At 31.6% G+C, this 16,242-nt stretch overlaps 1 protein-coding gene across 50 annotated transcripts in view; it reads left to right on the top strand.

Moving 5' to 3' along the window:
- Positions 1 to 16,242, top strand: part of LOC127708564 (ankyrin-2-like) — a 192,752-nt gene that overhangs the window by 35,548 nt on the left and 140,962 nt on the right. For 44 of the 50 annotated variants that reach the window (XM_052213477.1, XM_052213476.1, XM_052213493.1 and 41 more), the window contains 9 exons: positions 1,608 to 1,706; positions 3,238 to 3,336; positions 3,933 to 4,031; positions 8,986 to 9,006; positions 10,643 to 10,831; positions 11,341 to 11,370; positions 12,636 to 12,734; positions 13,020 to 13,118; positions 13,436 to 13,534. In XM_052213477.1, coding sequence (XP_052069437.1) covers positions 1,608 to 1,706; positions 3,238 to 3,336; positions 3,933 to 4,031; positions 8,986 to 9,006; positions 10,643 to 10,831; positions 11,341 to 11,370; positions 12,636 to 12,734; positions 13,020 to 13,118; positions 13,436 to 13,534 — 834 coding nt within the window. The remainder of the gene's footprint in view (positions 1 to 1,607; positions 1,707 to 3,237; positions 3,337 to 3,932; positions 4,032 to 8,985; positions 9,007 to 10,642; positions 10,832 to 11,340; positions 11,371 to 12,635; positions 12,735 to 13,019; positions 13,119 to 13,435; positions 13,535 to 16,242) is intronic. The other 6 variants (XM_052213528.1, XM_052213491.1, XM_052213487.1 and 3 more) reach the window with 3 other exon arrangements.

The following is a 16,242-nucleotide window of genomic DNA, read 5'->3' as shown; positions in this document are numbered from 1 at the left end:
TTACTTGTTATTTTCACATTAGATTGTTCATGTAATAACATCTAATTTCAAGCAGTAATGGTGACATAAAAGAGTTAGCATATCTATTATTTTATACTTGCTAGAATAAAACAAAATTGCAAACCTATTACACCAATGCAATAGGAAGTTTGTGAAACTTTTATAATCCAGATTATAACACCTTATGAGTTGCTGGTAAAAGGCAGTTACAAAAGTTGGGTGATATGTTTTGGAATTAATCTCTTTGGGATATAATGTATTTAGACTGCCTATCCTGAAATCGATCAGAATATAATCTGCTATATTCTCCATGTAATACAAAGATTGATCTTAAGTGTTTATTCTGTCAAAAAATTCCAGGAATCATATCTTATTACTCTGCCCACAACTGATTTAATGACTGAGTATTGATCTGTCTAACTGCAATGATGGTCTCTAAACAAGACATAGTTGTCATTTTCTTGTGCTGTTATATTCACCTCATTATATGTTTTCTAATTAGACACATTTTAGAAAAATAAACTTACAGTAAACAACTGATATTTATTAAACACTTGAATAAACATTCATGCATCTCAGTTTAATATAGAATATGCAGCAAAGTCTTGTTATATCTTAATGTCTATTTGTCTGCTTGTCTGTTCTTTTGTATGTCCGTAAATCTAATTGTCTGTCTGTCTAGGAAAGTGGCTTTAAACACAAGAAAATAAATAAATTATTTAATACTTATATACTAAACATAATAAGAATACTTTTGATAGTTGCATGAATATCAAAATAAATCTACGAAATATTAAACAGAACACTTTCATTATTAGTCCAGCCAAAGCAAAGCCGAAGGGGACTTTAGGTTTGCACTCCGTCTGTCTGTCCCTCTGTCCATTGGTCGTCAGTCTGGCAAATCAGTTTTCCACACTTTTTTTCTTTGTGCTTGAAGATATTGATTTGATATTTGGTATATAGTTTTATCATGACCAGTGACAGATGTGAATTTTGTTCCGAGCTGATGATTTTGTGCAGAGTTATGGACCTTGTACATTTTTCGTCATGGTTGAAGATATTGATTTGATATTTGATGTATAGATTAACCATGACATGTTTCAGATTTGTTTCAAATTTTGTTGGGTTCTGATGATTTTTTGGCAGAGTTATGGTCCTCTGACTTACAAAATTCACAAAAATAATCAGTTTTCCGCACCTTTTTTCGTCATGCTTAAAGATATTGATTTGATATTTGTTATATTGTTTAACCATGACAACTTATAGATCAATTTCGAATTTTGTTCTGTTCAAATGATTTTTTTTGCACAGTTATGGTCCTTGGACTTAGAAAATACACGCCAGTAATCAGTTTTCCGCATTTTTTTGCATTTTTATCCAGTACAATGAATTTTTAACCGGTAGGGGACTATGTATTGCCATGCAATACTCTCAGAGTGCTGATTAATTTATCTATTAAAACTTATCCTTAGGTAACTCATAAGTTACTTAGTATCTCTGAAGATTAACTGACTTCTTTTGTTGACATGGTTGAAGTGACATGTGACAACATAGAGTTCAGCCTATCTTATATTCCAAATAATTATAATGTTATATTACATCTTCAGAATGGTTTGAATGCTTTACACCTTACTTCAAAAGAAGGACATATAAAGATTGTTGAAGAGCTGCTGAGTCGAGGAGCTAACATAGAAGCTGCTACCAAGGTATTTAGTAATGAAGATAATTCTAGGATTTAAAGACTTAAAAACTTTGAAAATATGAGGAATACTTATATTTGTAACTTAAGTGATTAGTAAGAAGTCTGAAATTGTACTGATTAAGGTCCAGGCAAAAGGTGTATAGATTCTTTCTATTCACTCTTCTGTTAGTTGATATTTACTATTCAAGAGTTATGTCCCTTTTTATTGTTAAATTATTTTTTAAGGAATGACTGTAAAATTTTTTCTGCTAATGAAGAAATAGCATAAAAAATGTGGTGCACTCTGAATAACCTGCTTAGCGTGTTATTTAAACCTGTGCACAACATTTTTTAGGTTATTTCGAATAGACAGAAAAAATACTACAGTCATTCCTTATAATTTAATTCTAAATCCCATTTTTAAGGAGTAAATCACGAAAAAACGTTGATGACATCATGTTCCCATGACAAAACTATGTTTATTAGCTGATATACAAAACGCTTTCAGCCAATCAGAAGACGTGTTACATCCAAAATTGAATTATAAGAATATGTCGCAAGTGTAGGTACCTGAAATACAAAGATAACTTTACTGATGTTAAACATATAGAATAACTTCCTTTTCTGAAAAGCATTTTAACCATGGTAACTTTCAAGGAACTTGACTAGACTAAAATTTAAAAAAAGAATGTCTGGAATAACAAGTTGAAGACAAATGATAGAAAAATACTGATCTTAAATCACTGCAGTCGTTACTGCTGCCTTTTGTGAAGATTTCATGTTCTCACTACCTATTTCACATTGTCAATACTTATTTCACAATGTCACTTTTTATTTCACTTGTAAAAATAAGAAAATGTGGTATAATTGCCACTAACACAACTCTCCATCAGAGACCAAATGACAGTAAAAGAAATAGAACATAAATATAATGGAATATGTAGACAGCTCTCACAAGCAAAAAAAAAAAACCCTAACTGTAAAATATAAGGGCATACACTAATGTCACTTTTTATTTCACACATTGTCCATATATGATCTTTTCACATTGTCAACACTTATTTCACATTGACACTATACACAAAAAAACTCATGCTAATTATTACTGTATTATTTTGTTAATGTTAGAATCTAATTTGTCTACAGTTCTAACTGTTTATTTATATTAATACTTTCCTATTTGCTGCTGACACATGATGAGTCATGGACATGCTTAATTTCTACTTTCTTTTTGGCTAATTATTATATGTTTAATTGATCCAACTTTTTGTGTACTATACATATATGGATATCTATTTTTCTTTTTTTCTTTTTGAGCTGCTTGTACACCACACTTGCAATAAAATGCATTAGTATTAAAAATAAAAAACATACTATAGATTCTTTATCTACGTATTCTTTAAGAGCTTAAATAGTTCTCGTTAAACTTTTTTTTTTTTATCTCATTGTTTGTATTGTATTATGAAAAATTATTGATGTTGTAATGTTTATGCCCTTTGGGGCCCATAATTGGAAATAAAATATCTTATCTTATCTTATCTTATATTTCATTACAGAAAGGGAACACAGCACTTCACATAGCATCGTTAGCAGGACACCTTAATATTGTCAGTTTATTGGTAGAAAACAAAGCCAAAGTCAATGTACAAGCTCAGGTAACAACATTTTCTAATAGACTATGATTCATCATTATCCAGTTTTATACCATTCTCTATTCTCTATTGTAGGGGTCTCAATGGCCGAATGGTCTACGTAGTTCAACTACTGTATCACTAGCTGGTCTACACTGAGCTTCCAAGGTCAAACCCCGCACGTCACAGGTGCATTGGACTCTAATCTTAATTGACTTGGATTGTCAGTTTTCCTACTGAAGGTTGTGTTTCTCTTTGAGCACTCCATATTCCTCCACCAATAAAAAATGGCCTCCATTTGTGCTAAAAATGGCATTAAACAACAACTTAGAATCAATCTATACTATTGTAATGTAACATCAAATTCTTGGAAATCAATTTATAACAAACAAGCTCTGTATCACATCTTTTTTTGTTGTTGCATGGAACTTTTGTCTTTCTATCCTAACTAATGCTCTAAATAGTATAAGAAACAATCAAATTCTTTTTTACCAAAAAGTTTTTAATATATCATGTAATCTGTAAATGAAGGTCATTAATGGAAGGTAATGTTAGACAGAAACTAATAGAAGAAATAATGCATTAAAAAGTGAAAAATAAACATTTGATTTGTGTTTCAGTTTGGTTTCACACCACTGTATATGGCAGCACAAGAAGGCCATTCAGAAGTTGTTAAATATCTCCTATCCAATGGAGCGAGCCAAGGACTAGCCACACAGGTAAATATCTGATATCTGATAGAGACAAAAAGCATGCAGTCACAAAGGTAGATCTCCTGTTTAATAGAAACAGTAAGGGTTTAGCCACAGAGGTAAATATCTCATACCAAATGGTGAAGTTAGGGTCTAGTCACACAGGTAGAGATCTATCATGGAAACAGCATGTGCATTCATTCTGTGTTTTAAAGCAGCTAGGATGTATAATTTACCCAAATCACACTATATCTGGGTCTATGGTAGATATACTGTTATTGATTGGTTGATTGATCTGTCCTGTTTATGCATTAGTAATGTTTACATGTAAATGTCTGGAGCTTGCTATTTTGGTTAACCAGTAAATTATAGGACACTATAGACTTTTCAGAAGGTAATATTGCAAAAACAGAATTATTAATGGGTTTATGTAGCTATTCCAAAGATGATACATGGTTCTTCCAATAATAAAGTAGTGCATGGTAGGAACGAGGCATTGCTTCTTCTTCTATACATATGAACTTTCAATTATGGAACACCTTCTGACTGGAATAATTTCCGGAATGAGGAGTTATAAAAAGTTTATAGCAATATAAATTATTCTTTAACTGATCTGTTATAAATGTTTGATCAGATGACTGAATTGCTTAATGAAAGGCCAGATTTTATGTCCTCTAAACCCTTAATGCTCAGAAATTTCAGGGGCCTTGGTCATCTACTGGGATGGCCCCACAGTCCCATAATATCAGAAATATTTTATGTCACAAAGAATGTTCCTTGTATTTCTATTATTATAACAGCGTCACAAGCTTGGATGACACAAAGCGATCACTTCTGATATCTCACATTGTTGTCCAGTCATGGTGACATACAAATTCTTCTACTGTGCATGAAGTTGTGTACATGCTACCATGTTTTTTTTTATGCCCCACCAAGGGGCATTAGGTTTTTCGGTCTGTGCGTCCGTTCATTCGTCCATCCGTCCATTCGTCCGTCTGTCCCGCTTCAGGTTAAAAATTTTGGTCAAGGTAGTTTTGGATGAAGTTGAAGTCCAATCAACTTGAAACTTAGTACACATGTTCCCTATGATATGATCTTTCTAATTTTAATGCCAAATTAGAGTTTTTACCCCAATTTCACAGTCCACTGAACATAGAAAATGATAGTGGGAGTGGGCAGGTTGAAGTTTTTGGTCAAGGTAGTTTTTGATGAAGTTGAAGTCCAATCAACTTGAAACTTAGTACACATGTTCCCTATGATATGATCTTTCTAATTTTAATGCCAAATTAGACTTTTGACCCCAACTTCACGGTCCTCTGAACATAGAAAAAGAGAGTGCGAGTGGGGCATCCATGTACTATGGACACATTCTTGTTATGTGAATTTATTTTGGAATATCTATACTTTTGGCTGTGTGGAATGAACAAATTTGCAGCCATAACCTGTCAAAATAGCCATGTTAAATTTGATGCCTTGTGTTGAGACAGTGCCACATACCCTGCAGGTCAAAGAACCCTTGCAACAATTCTTTGAGAGGTCTGAAGGTAGTCTGTTGCAATTTCTGTCCCTATCCTCCAACATACTCTTATTTTTAAGTGGCAATTCACATTTCCTATCCTTCATCCTGATTGACTCCTACCTTACCAGATCTACCAATTGTATTCATTGTTAATTTGTTCTCTTCTTGAACATGCATGAAATATTTGTCACTAGACATTAAGCAAACAACAATCAGTCATTCATTCTTCATTGGAAAACTCACAACTTTTGAAATGATGCTTATCCGCAATTCCTCTTCAAACTGGAAAGGAAATTCCAAATAAATTGAAATTTACAGACATCTTTGGAACCTTATATCATTCAGTGAAAAACCCTGTCAGTGGTTGGTTTAAGTTATATCTTTAAAGGTTATATTCATTTATAGACTTTGGTGTTGATGGCAGATCCTTGATGGTCTCTGTTTCCTAACTTTTCTAGACTTTCGATTTGTTAGAGCTTGATATGTTGTATAGACATTTGTCTATTGATGAAGATCAACTTTTCTAGACTTTCGATTTGTTAGAGCTTGATATGTTGTATAGACATTTGTCTATTGATGAAGATCAACTTTTCTAGACTTTGGATTCGTTAGACCTTGATATGTTGTATAGACTTTTGTCTATTGATGAAGATCAACTTTTCTAGACTTTGGATTCGTTAGAGCTTGATATGTTGTATAGACTTTTGTCATTGATGAAGATCAACTTTTCTAGACTTTTGATTCGTAAGAACTTGATATGTTGTATAGACATTTGTCTATTGATGAAGATCAACTTTTCTAGACTTTGAATTCGTTAGAGCTTGATATGTTGTATAGACTTTTGTCTATTGATGAAGAACAACTTTTCTAGACTTTGGATTCGTTAGACCTTGATATGTTGTATAGACATTTGTCTATTGATGAAGATCAAATTTTCTAGACTTTGGGATTCATTAGAGCTTGATATGTTGTATAGACTTTAGTCTATTGATGAAGATCAACTTTTCTAGACCTTGGATTCGTTAGAGCTTGATATGTTGTATAGACATTTGTCTATTGATGAAGATCAACTTTTCTAGACTTTGGATTCGTTAGAGCTTGATATGTTGTATAGACATTTGTCTATTGATGAAGATCAACTTTTCTAGACTTTGGGGTTCGTTAGAGCTTGATATGTTGTATAGACTTTTGTCTATTGATGAAGATCATATTTTTTAGACTTTGGGATTCGTTAGAGCTTGATATGTTGTATAGACTTTTGTGTCTATTGATGAAGATCAACTTTTCTAGACTTTGGGATTCGTTAGAGCTTGATAATTTGTATAGACATTTGTCTATTGATGAAGATCAACTTGTCTAGACTTTGGATTCGTTAGAGCTTGATATGTTGAATAGACTTTTGTCTATTGATGAAGATCATCTTTTCTAGACTTTGGGATTCATTAGAGCTTGATATGTTGTATAGACTTTTGTCTATTGATGAAGATCAACTTTTCTAGACTTTGGATTCGTTAGAGCTTGATTATTGATATGTTGTATAGACTTTTGTCTATTGATGAAAATCAACTTTTCTAGACTTTGGATTCATAAGAGCTTGATATGTTGTATAGACATTTGTCTATTGATGAAGATCAACTTTTTAAGACTTTGGATTCGTTAGAGCTTGATATGTTGTATAGACTTTTGTCTGTTGATGAAGATCAACTTTTCTAGACTTTGGATTCATTAGAGCTTGATATGTTGTATAGACTTTTGTCTATTGATGAAGATCAACTTTTCTAGACTTTGGATTCGTTAGAGCTTGATATGTTGTGTAGACATTTGTCTATTGATGAAGATCATATGTTAGCCTCTAAAAGTATGTTTTTGTGTATTTGGGTTACTGTCTAAATGATGTATACCCCTTTAATTATTATTTTCTGTCAGAGCATTTGTATTTAGGTTCTGTCATTCTGTAAATAAGAGAAGTTAATAGTTTTGGCAGAGTTTTCTATAGTACTTGTTAAGTTTATGCCAGTAATAATTGATGACAAGAATGCTGAGTATCCCATCAATATACCAGTGTTATTATACTGTTATGATGACAGAATGTATTGAACAGTCTTGGATCAATACTACATCATGTCTGTGGAGAATTATTACATATACATATTGTTGATTTGAAATAGTTTGTACATTCAAATGAATAAAAGAGCAGATCAGTTAGGGATGGAGATATATTTTATTGATGATTGATATACTTAACGTAATTGTAGACATGCTTAAATACTATGATGTGGGTGAATTTCAATGTAATCAATTGTTTTGTTTGAGGGGATAGGGGTTGGTGGGGTATGTAACATTTTGTTTGTTTGAGGGGATGGGGGTTGGTAGGGTATGTAACATTTTGTTTGTTTGAGGGGATGGGGGTTGGTGGGGTATGTAACATTTTGTTTGTTTGAGGGGATGGGGGTTGGTGGGGTATGTAACATTTTGCCAGTGAAAGGAGGACTGTTTAAACTGCACACAAAGATGGCTGAAAGGTTATGTAAAAAAAGTGACCTTCATACTAAATTTTACTATAGAATGATTATAGTAGTTTATGTTTTACTGTAAAAAAATCATGTTTTTCTAACCCCTAGAATAAAGACTACAATATTGACTAGTAAATCATAAAAATTTTGTGCACAATTACCCACCAGGCTGCTGACTAGTACAGTAACAGCTGAACTATTCGAAGCATGTTCTTTTGCATATAAGTTTAGTTTTCTTGTTTGTTAGGTGAACCATGCTTTCTTTATTACTTCAAGATTAACAATCACTTTATGTTTTTCCATTACTAGTAATTATTTAGTATAGACACCACTTTATGTTTTTTTTCAATTACTAGTTATTATTTAGAATAGAAAACAGCTAATGTTTTTCCACTACTAGTTATTATTTAGTATAGACAACAGCTTATGTTTTTCCACTACTAGTTATTATTTAGTATAGACAACAGCTTATGTTTTTCCACTACTAGTTATTATTTAGTATAGACAACAGCTTATGTTTTTCCACTACTAGTTATTATTTAGAATAGACAACAGCTTATGTTTTTCCATTACTAGTAATTACTGTAAATTCAGAAATTATTGCATGCATTTATTAAGAATGGACAAAATGCGAGTTTGATTATTGCGATTTCATAAAAAATCTGCATACAGATCTATGTTTCAGTTATTAGAATGCAAGTTCTTATTATTGCGATACTTACCCATACGCATTATTCGCATTAATTAATAATAACCTCGCAATAATTTCTGAATATACAGTATTTAGTATATAGACAACAGTTTATGTTTTTCCATTACTAGTTATTATTTAGTATTATACAACAGTTTATGTTTTTCAATTACTAGTCATTATTTAGTAAAGACAACAATTTATGTTTTTCCATTACTAGTTATTATTTAGTAAAGACACCAGTTTATATTTTTCCAGGATTTAGATGGTAGTACTGAGGTAAACAATGACCCTGTGTCTGTTAGTTTCTGTATTTTGGTGCCATTTTCACCTCAGGTCTCCATTGTTCATAATTCTTCTGATTAAAAGATTTCATTGAACTCTTGCTCTGAGCTTGTTCTTATGGTTAGTCATAAATATAATTAACGAAGCTGGTAGAGAAAATAAATAAAAAAAGAGAATATTTATTAATACTATTCATTTCAAATATTTTCATTAAAATTTCAATTTGGGTGAAAATGGCAGGTTGAAGTGTAGATTTTCTGCTGATGTGTGGTTATCCTAAAATAACATTCATTATACTGACAATTATTCATACTTATTGACCTTGGTTGATAGGAAGTCCAGTCTTTAAATCTTTCATAAAACATATTATGAATATGTATTCATTTGAACATATACTGGACTGTAGACAGGACATATTTGTGTGTTTCATTTTACTAATTTTACTTTACTTGAATTTGAATTTCATTTCAAAGTGAAGGATTTAACAATAAAAAAATTGCATTATTGAAATTTTTTAGAGTAAAATAACACTAAAGTCTTGTCTCCAGTCAGTATAGTAGAACTGTATTCTGATTAGTCATTTATTTATATATTTTCAAAGGGACATTGGGAGAGGTACTAATATAAAATGTATAGTATCTTCTTACAAATTAGGTACTGTTGCTAACCAATCGTTTTATCAGGATGTACAATGTACTCTCAAAAATGTTTCTTAATGAGTTATAACTAGTATCAAGAAGATTTGTACTTTGATAAAGTTTCAGCTATTATGACATAAGTATATGCTAATTGTTTGTAAACAAGACAACATCTTGACGACATGAATATATAATGGGTTATATATACAGAAAGCCCTTTACTAATGAATTCATGATTGTCACCAGAATTCCTATAACTCCTGTTTTCATCAATACTTGTTGCCATGACAGCACAGTTTTTTTGTTTGACAACCATGCCTTGTTATTAACAATTATAGGAAAAAAAGATAAGAAAGATACTTGACAATATTATGTATATAGTTTGTTAGATTGTTGATGGTCATAATTATCAAGTTCTGCCTTTTTAAAGATTGTATGATATTATCTTTTCTGATGTAAAAAAAAAACACATAGATATTGAAAAAAGAAAAGAAAAGAAAATAGTAACTAGATGGTTCTATTTATAGAGTTCAATATTTTATGGTTACAAAAGCAACTTGTGTTTTTCATAGTAACTGATTTATAACTTGTGTTGCCCAACTACGAAAGCAGGTCTAGTAACACCTCGACTGTCGCTACGTTCATTCCAAAAACCTTGGGTAGAAAACTTTCATAACATATGATAAGAAATTTTATTGGCTTCTTTAAAAGAGAATGATTTTATATTTGGTCTGCAGCTTGAGAATGTTGAGTTTTAGTGCGTAATCAATTTTAGAGCTGCCATGCAGCTACATCCTGTTTGTTGATAATTTGAAATTTCAATCAATTAAACACATAGACCAGGTATTGGTCTTGTTAAGACATGTTGCTAGCTTCTACTGCATGAAATCAGTGAACATGGGTATGGCTTGAATGATTATAATTGTACAGTACAAAAAAGGAAATTAAGGTCCAGTAACCCATTCATACATATGTATATATATATATTTTAGGATGGATTCACTCCCTTGGCTGTGGCTTTACAACAAGGAAATGAGAGAGTAGTATCAGTCTTGTTAGAACATGATTCCAAGGGCAAGGTCAAATTACCAGCTCTCCATATTGCTGCCAAGAAAGATGACATGAGATCTGCCAACTTACTGTTACAGAATGAACAAAATGATGTTAATGGAGAAACTAAGGTAACATCCTTCACTGATCAAATTAACATGTCATTCAATGATCAAGGTCAAATTAACATGTCATTCACTGATCAAGGTCAAATTAACATGTCATTCACTGATCAAGGTCAAATTAACATGTCATTCACTGATCAAGGTCAAATTAACATGTCTTTCACTGATCAAGGTCAAATTAACATGTCATTCAATGATCAAGGTCAAATAAACATGTCATTTAATGATCAAGGTCAAATGACCAAACTTAGCATACATACAAGAGCTGACCCAACCTTGTAAATGATTATCCAGTCACATATTACAGAAATGAATAATTCTTTGAATAGAAGATATTTCTTGTTTCTTACATTGTTTTCTTCAGCATTTAATACTGCTTTTTTTGTATTTATAAAAAAATGTAGAAGAATTGTCTCAGTAAAAACTAAAAAAAAAAACGAACTAGTTTACACTCAAACAGAAAAAGTACAAAGAATAAAACTAGTTATATGTGTTTGTTTTCTTACTGCACTCAGGATGGAGGACTTGTCAATGATACAACCAAGGTTAGATATTGTGTGTTGTGTTTATGGTTACTGGTATTCTTGTCTCATTAATTTTGTTTATTTTTATGTGTCACTGTAAATGTACCAGCAAAATACGCTATCATCCCATGAAACTGGTCCTCATATTACTCTATCCTCCCATGAAACTGGTCCTCAAATATCCATTAAGAATGTTACCTTGACCTTTGTGCTTCAAGACCTGCAATGTCCCAAAGTTGATTTCAAGTCTGTTCAAATTATAAATTTTTTGCTAACCAAAGGTTATTTCAATGTTTTATGACCTTTTGGTGGAAAACTCAATATAGGGATCTGCTTTTGTAACTAAAATGAAGTTGTGAAAGAAGTAGGACCAACTTCTCCTGCATTTATTTCACTCATAGGGTCAAAATCTGAATTTGTTGATTCTTACTAGAAATAAAATAATATTAAAGAGTGTATATCATAAACTATAAACATTTTTAACAGTTACACATATTTCCATATTATTAAAATGTTATTCTGCACTTCATGTTGCTGTTGAAGTCTTTTTGGTAAATATGCCAAATTTTACTTGTTTTTCTAAAATTTTGCTTCGAAGGAGGTCACTAACCGAAATGAATTAATTTGTAATCAGAGGACAAATTTTACCTTTCTTCCAAACAGATTATAGTTTTGTGTAGGATGGCCTTATATGTTTTTGAGATAAATACTCAAAGTTTAATTTGCAGTTTTTGGGCTGTCTTTAGATGTATTATAATTTGGTGATCTGTTTTGAAATAGCCTGTAATATTGTTAAAACCTTTTGAAGTAAACACATAAAGCTATGATACTATGAGTATAAGTGAAGAATGAAATATTTTTTGAAAATGGCCCTGCTGTGAAATGAATACAGGAGAAATTGGTCCTAACTCTTTATATTTTATGCATCTGATATGTTTTATGGCAACAGTTAATTGTAATGTTTGAATCTGACAATGTGTTGTGTAAAGCACTAAAAATTGCAGGTAGAAAGTAAACTATTTTATGCAAATTTTCATTTCTTGAGATTGAATCTATTTTTTCTTCCTTAAACTTTAAGTTACAAAATAACATAATATCTTAATATTGAAGTGTGAATAAATTAACAATAATTTTCTGAAAACTGGTACCTATCTGTTTCATGAGTAAACTGGGTTTATTTAAGTACAAATTCTGTATCATTAATATATTATTGCAAGTAGGTTGTGTTTACTGAGAAAGAAAAATCAATGTGCATCTTTGAAATATTTGAATTTTTTTAATTTCAGAGTGGATTTACACCTTTACATATTGCTGCTCACTATGGCAACATAAACGTAGCAACACTTTTGATTTCTAAAGGTGCAGATGTCAATTTTAGAGCCAAGGTTAGTAGCTAAATAATTTTACAAGTTTTAAAAGGGCAATTCATTTATATGTTTAAAGGTTTTAACTTGGATATGTTAAAAGGTTGTGCAGTCCTTGAAATACTAAGAATATTTTATCATAAGTATGGATGAAAACAAAATGTACCTTATATCTTTGTTTTGACAAAGGAACTGGACAGAGAGGTAAATGTGATCACAGTTGAATAATTATAATTACAGAACAATATAATTATAATTACAGAACAATATAACTATAATTACAGAACAATATAATTATAATTATAGAACAATATTACTCCACTCCATGTAGCTTCCAGATGGGGAAAGGACAAGATGGTTACTTTACTTCTAGACAACAAAGCAGTAATTGATGAAAAAACTAGAGTAAGTTATCTCCCCTTGATATCCAGGGTTTAAATATTACTTCCATGATATGAACAAATGAGACAACTCTCACTATCAGTCAAACAATTAGGCACAGAATCCTTTCATAGCAATTACCAAGGGGACAGTTTTAAAAAATGCAATCTATGGAATTTGTGTGAAAAAATACAATTGCCATCACCCAATCAGATGGAGCATTTTAAAAAAGATAGAATTATGTGAAATGTAAATATTTTGAAATAACAATTGTTCATCATTTTTTTTTAAATGCAAATATTTTGAAATAACATTGTTCATGATTGTTTTTTAATATTTAGGATGGATTATCTCCCCTACATTGTTCAGCTAGAAGTGGACATGAAATGGTTGTGGATACTTTACTGGAAAGAGGAGCACCAAAATCTTCTACAACTAAGGTAAATACAAAACATGGTCTCAAAGATGATGAGAAAAGATTGTAAATTTCTAGTAATACTTACTTATATTTATATTCCAGGATTTATTGTACAAATGTATCAAGATGAAATCTGTTTTATTATTTGTAGATAATAATTTCTTAGCTATATATTTATCTTTTTGGTTTTTTTAGGCAGTTAAGCTGCCTTATGCGAGCACCCTAGATTTGTGTTCTACCCAATAAATGCTGAAATACGTGCCATTGTTATTATCTAGCTGGATATAATGTTATTTATAACTAATTGAATAGTTTTTTCATACTTTTAATTCTGGATTACAAAAATATGACCAGAAAAAACCTTAAATGATCGTCGAACCACCCAAAAGTTTTGAAGTTGCACATAATAAGTAGAGCACATTAGGAATCCTTATGTAGTTTATTATCCCCTGTGCTTTTGGCTAAGATGTCAAAGAACAATTGTATGAAATATTTAATCGCCGAAAAACTTTAAAGACAAGTAGTTTAGATTTCCCAAATGGCAAAAGTCGTAGGAATATTGTTTGTCGTCAATACGTGGTACAACTACGTCAGTAGTCTATTAATAAGTTCAACTGTTCATGCTGTTGGCGGCAATTTCAAATTAGAAGACGAAATTTTCGTATCTTTTCAATTTGGAGGCAGGGGTTCAAATTAGCGGTGGTCCGAGGTCCGCGACCTTCCACTTTTGCAATCGGACTCTCAACTTGGTTACTAGCTACGCCCGACGGACCTTTCACTTGAAAGAAATTAAAAATAACTTTGCAAACCTTTTTACCAAAGTCTCTAAATAAACGATCTCAAAACGTATTTTCATCTTTATTATTCATGACAGCGATGTTCATTTTGTTCAACCGCTAGCTTTATACAGATAATCGCCGACAAGTAATGTGTAAATTTGAGTAAAATCGTATCTGACTGACAAAAACAACATTGAAAAACAATGGATGCCGTGTAGACAATTACAATATCGGGTCTGATTCCAGAAGCGGATAAGGGTAATTCCGGGTTTTGGAGATCAACTACAAAAAAAATTTCAGGCAGGTGACAAAATACATCTATGCATGGTAAATAAATATAAACACTAGAAATGGAAACCAAAAGATATATGTAAAAGAAAGAAAAAGCAAAAAATATTTGATACAGAAACTCAAAATTACTTTCTGACAAATTTTAATGTCAAAATCCAATACAATGTGACAGCTGGGAACAGTATATCTAACAATATATATGTTCCTGGTGACAGTATAAATCTTCTTTATCAGTGATAAATGTTGATAATGCATGTAAGATGCTTTTAAAGTGTAAACATATTACTGCAATTTTTTTCTCAATTTTGAAGGGTCAGTTAAAATAGCTGGAAGTTTCTTTCTTTGTTTTCACAAATAGTGCAACTAGATTATATGATACCTGAATGTAAGCAAATCATATGATATATAGGTGGAATCCTTTGGGTCACTCTACCCCCTCCTGTTTGATAACTTTGAAACAGATGAGATCCCCACCCCTAAACCATATATATTCATGTATGGGACTATATAACTAATCAAATGAAATATAGGGGGAAGTCCCTAGGGTTACCCCACCCCTCCTGTTTGAGAACTTGGAAACAGTCGAGATCCCCACCCCTAAACCATATATATTCATGTATGGGACAATATAACTAATCAAATGAAATACAGGGGAGTCCCTGGGGTCACCCCAACCCTCCTGTTTGGGAACTTTGAAATGGTCGAGATCCCCACCCCTAAACCAAATATATTCTTGTATGGGACAATATAATAAATCAAATGAAATATAGAGGGAGTCCCTGCGGTCACCCCACCCCTCCTGTTTGAGAATTTGTAAACGGTCAAGATCCCAAGACAAGACAAGACAATTTATTTAAACTTAAGCACACGTATGGTGCTACAAGAGGATAACAATTATACATTAACAATTACATATATACTTATACATTTACAAGCAAGACACACAATAAATAAATAAGTGATATCATAAAATTTTATTGATGCAAAAAATGAGTAGGTTTAAAGAATTTACCCTAATTATATTTTGAATAATTTCTGGTTCTATAAAAAATTTCATTTTAATATGGCTCATTTTAAAGAAAACATATCTTTCAAGCCCAAGAATGTTTGACCAACTTTATTATAATCACCTGTCATTTTATTCCAAACTTAGACATCATGGACTTGGGGTGAAGGCGGGGGTTATTTACATTTACTATGGGCAGGTCAGTCAGACCTCACCTTTGATCCCCGTAGTAGTAAACATTTGTCTGATTTGTGTCTCATAACTTTTGCACTGTAGAACACAAACTCAGTTTTCTTTCCAGGGAAGCAAGTCCATGCATACTATTACAAGCTCGTACTAAGTCAACTTGAACTACTAACAGTCAACTAATACCAACGTTAACTATCAACTAGAACAACTGCAATCATTTCGAACTTGTACCACTGCAGACACATGACCATTAAAAATATACTTGATATATGCGTTGCTTTGGAAAACCTTGATAAAATATGAATTATTTGCCTTAATAATTAATTCATTAAATGAACATAAATGCACAATATATGAATGTTTAATGTTTGTTCTTTTAAATCTTAAAAAAAATGAAGCAACATAGCCACAGTTTTCATAATTATGTTTGCCTTGGTTTTTGGTTAACTGCCTACAGCGCTTACA

This window comes from Mytilus californianus, unplaced genomic scaffold (genome assembly GCF_021869535.1).
Source record: "Mytilus californianus isolate M0D057914Y unplaced genomic scaffold, xbMytCali1.0.p SCAF_7, whole genome shotgun sequence".
NCBI classification, from domain to species: Eukaryota; Metazoa; Mollusca; class Bivalvia; order Mytilida; family Mytilidae; genus Mytilus; species Mytilus californianus.
This window is presented reverse-complemented; position numbering and strand designations above follow the sequence as displayed.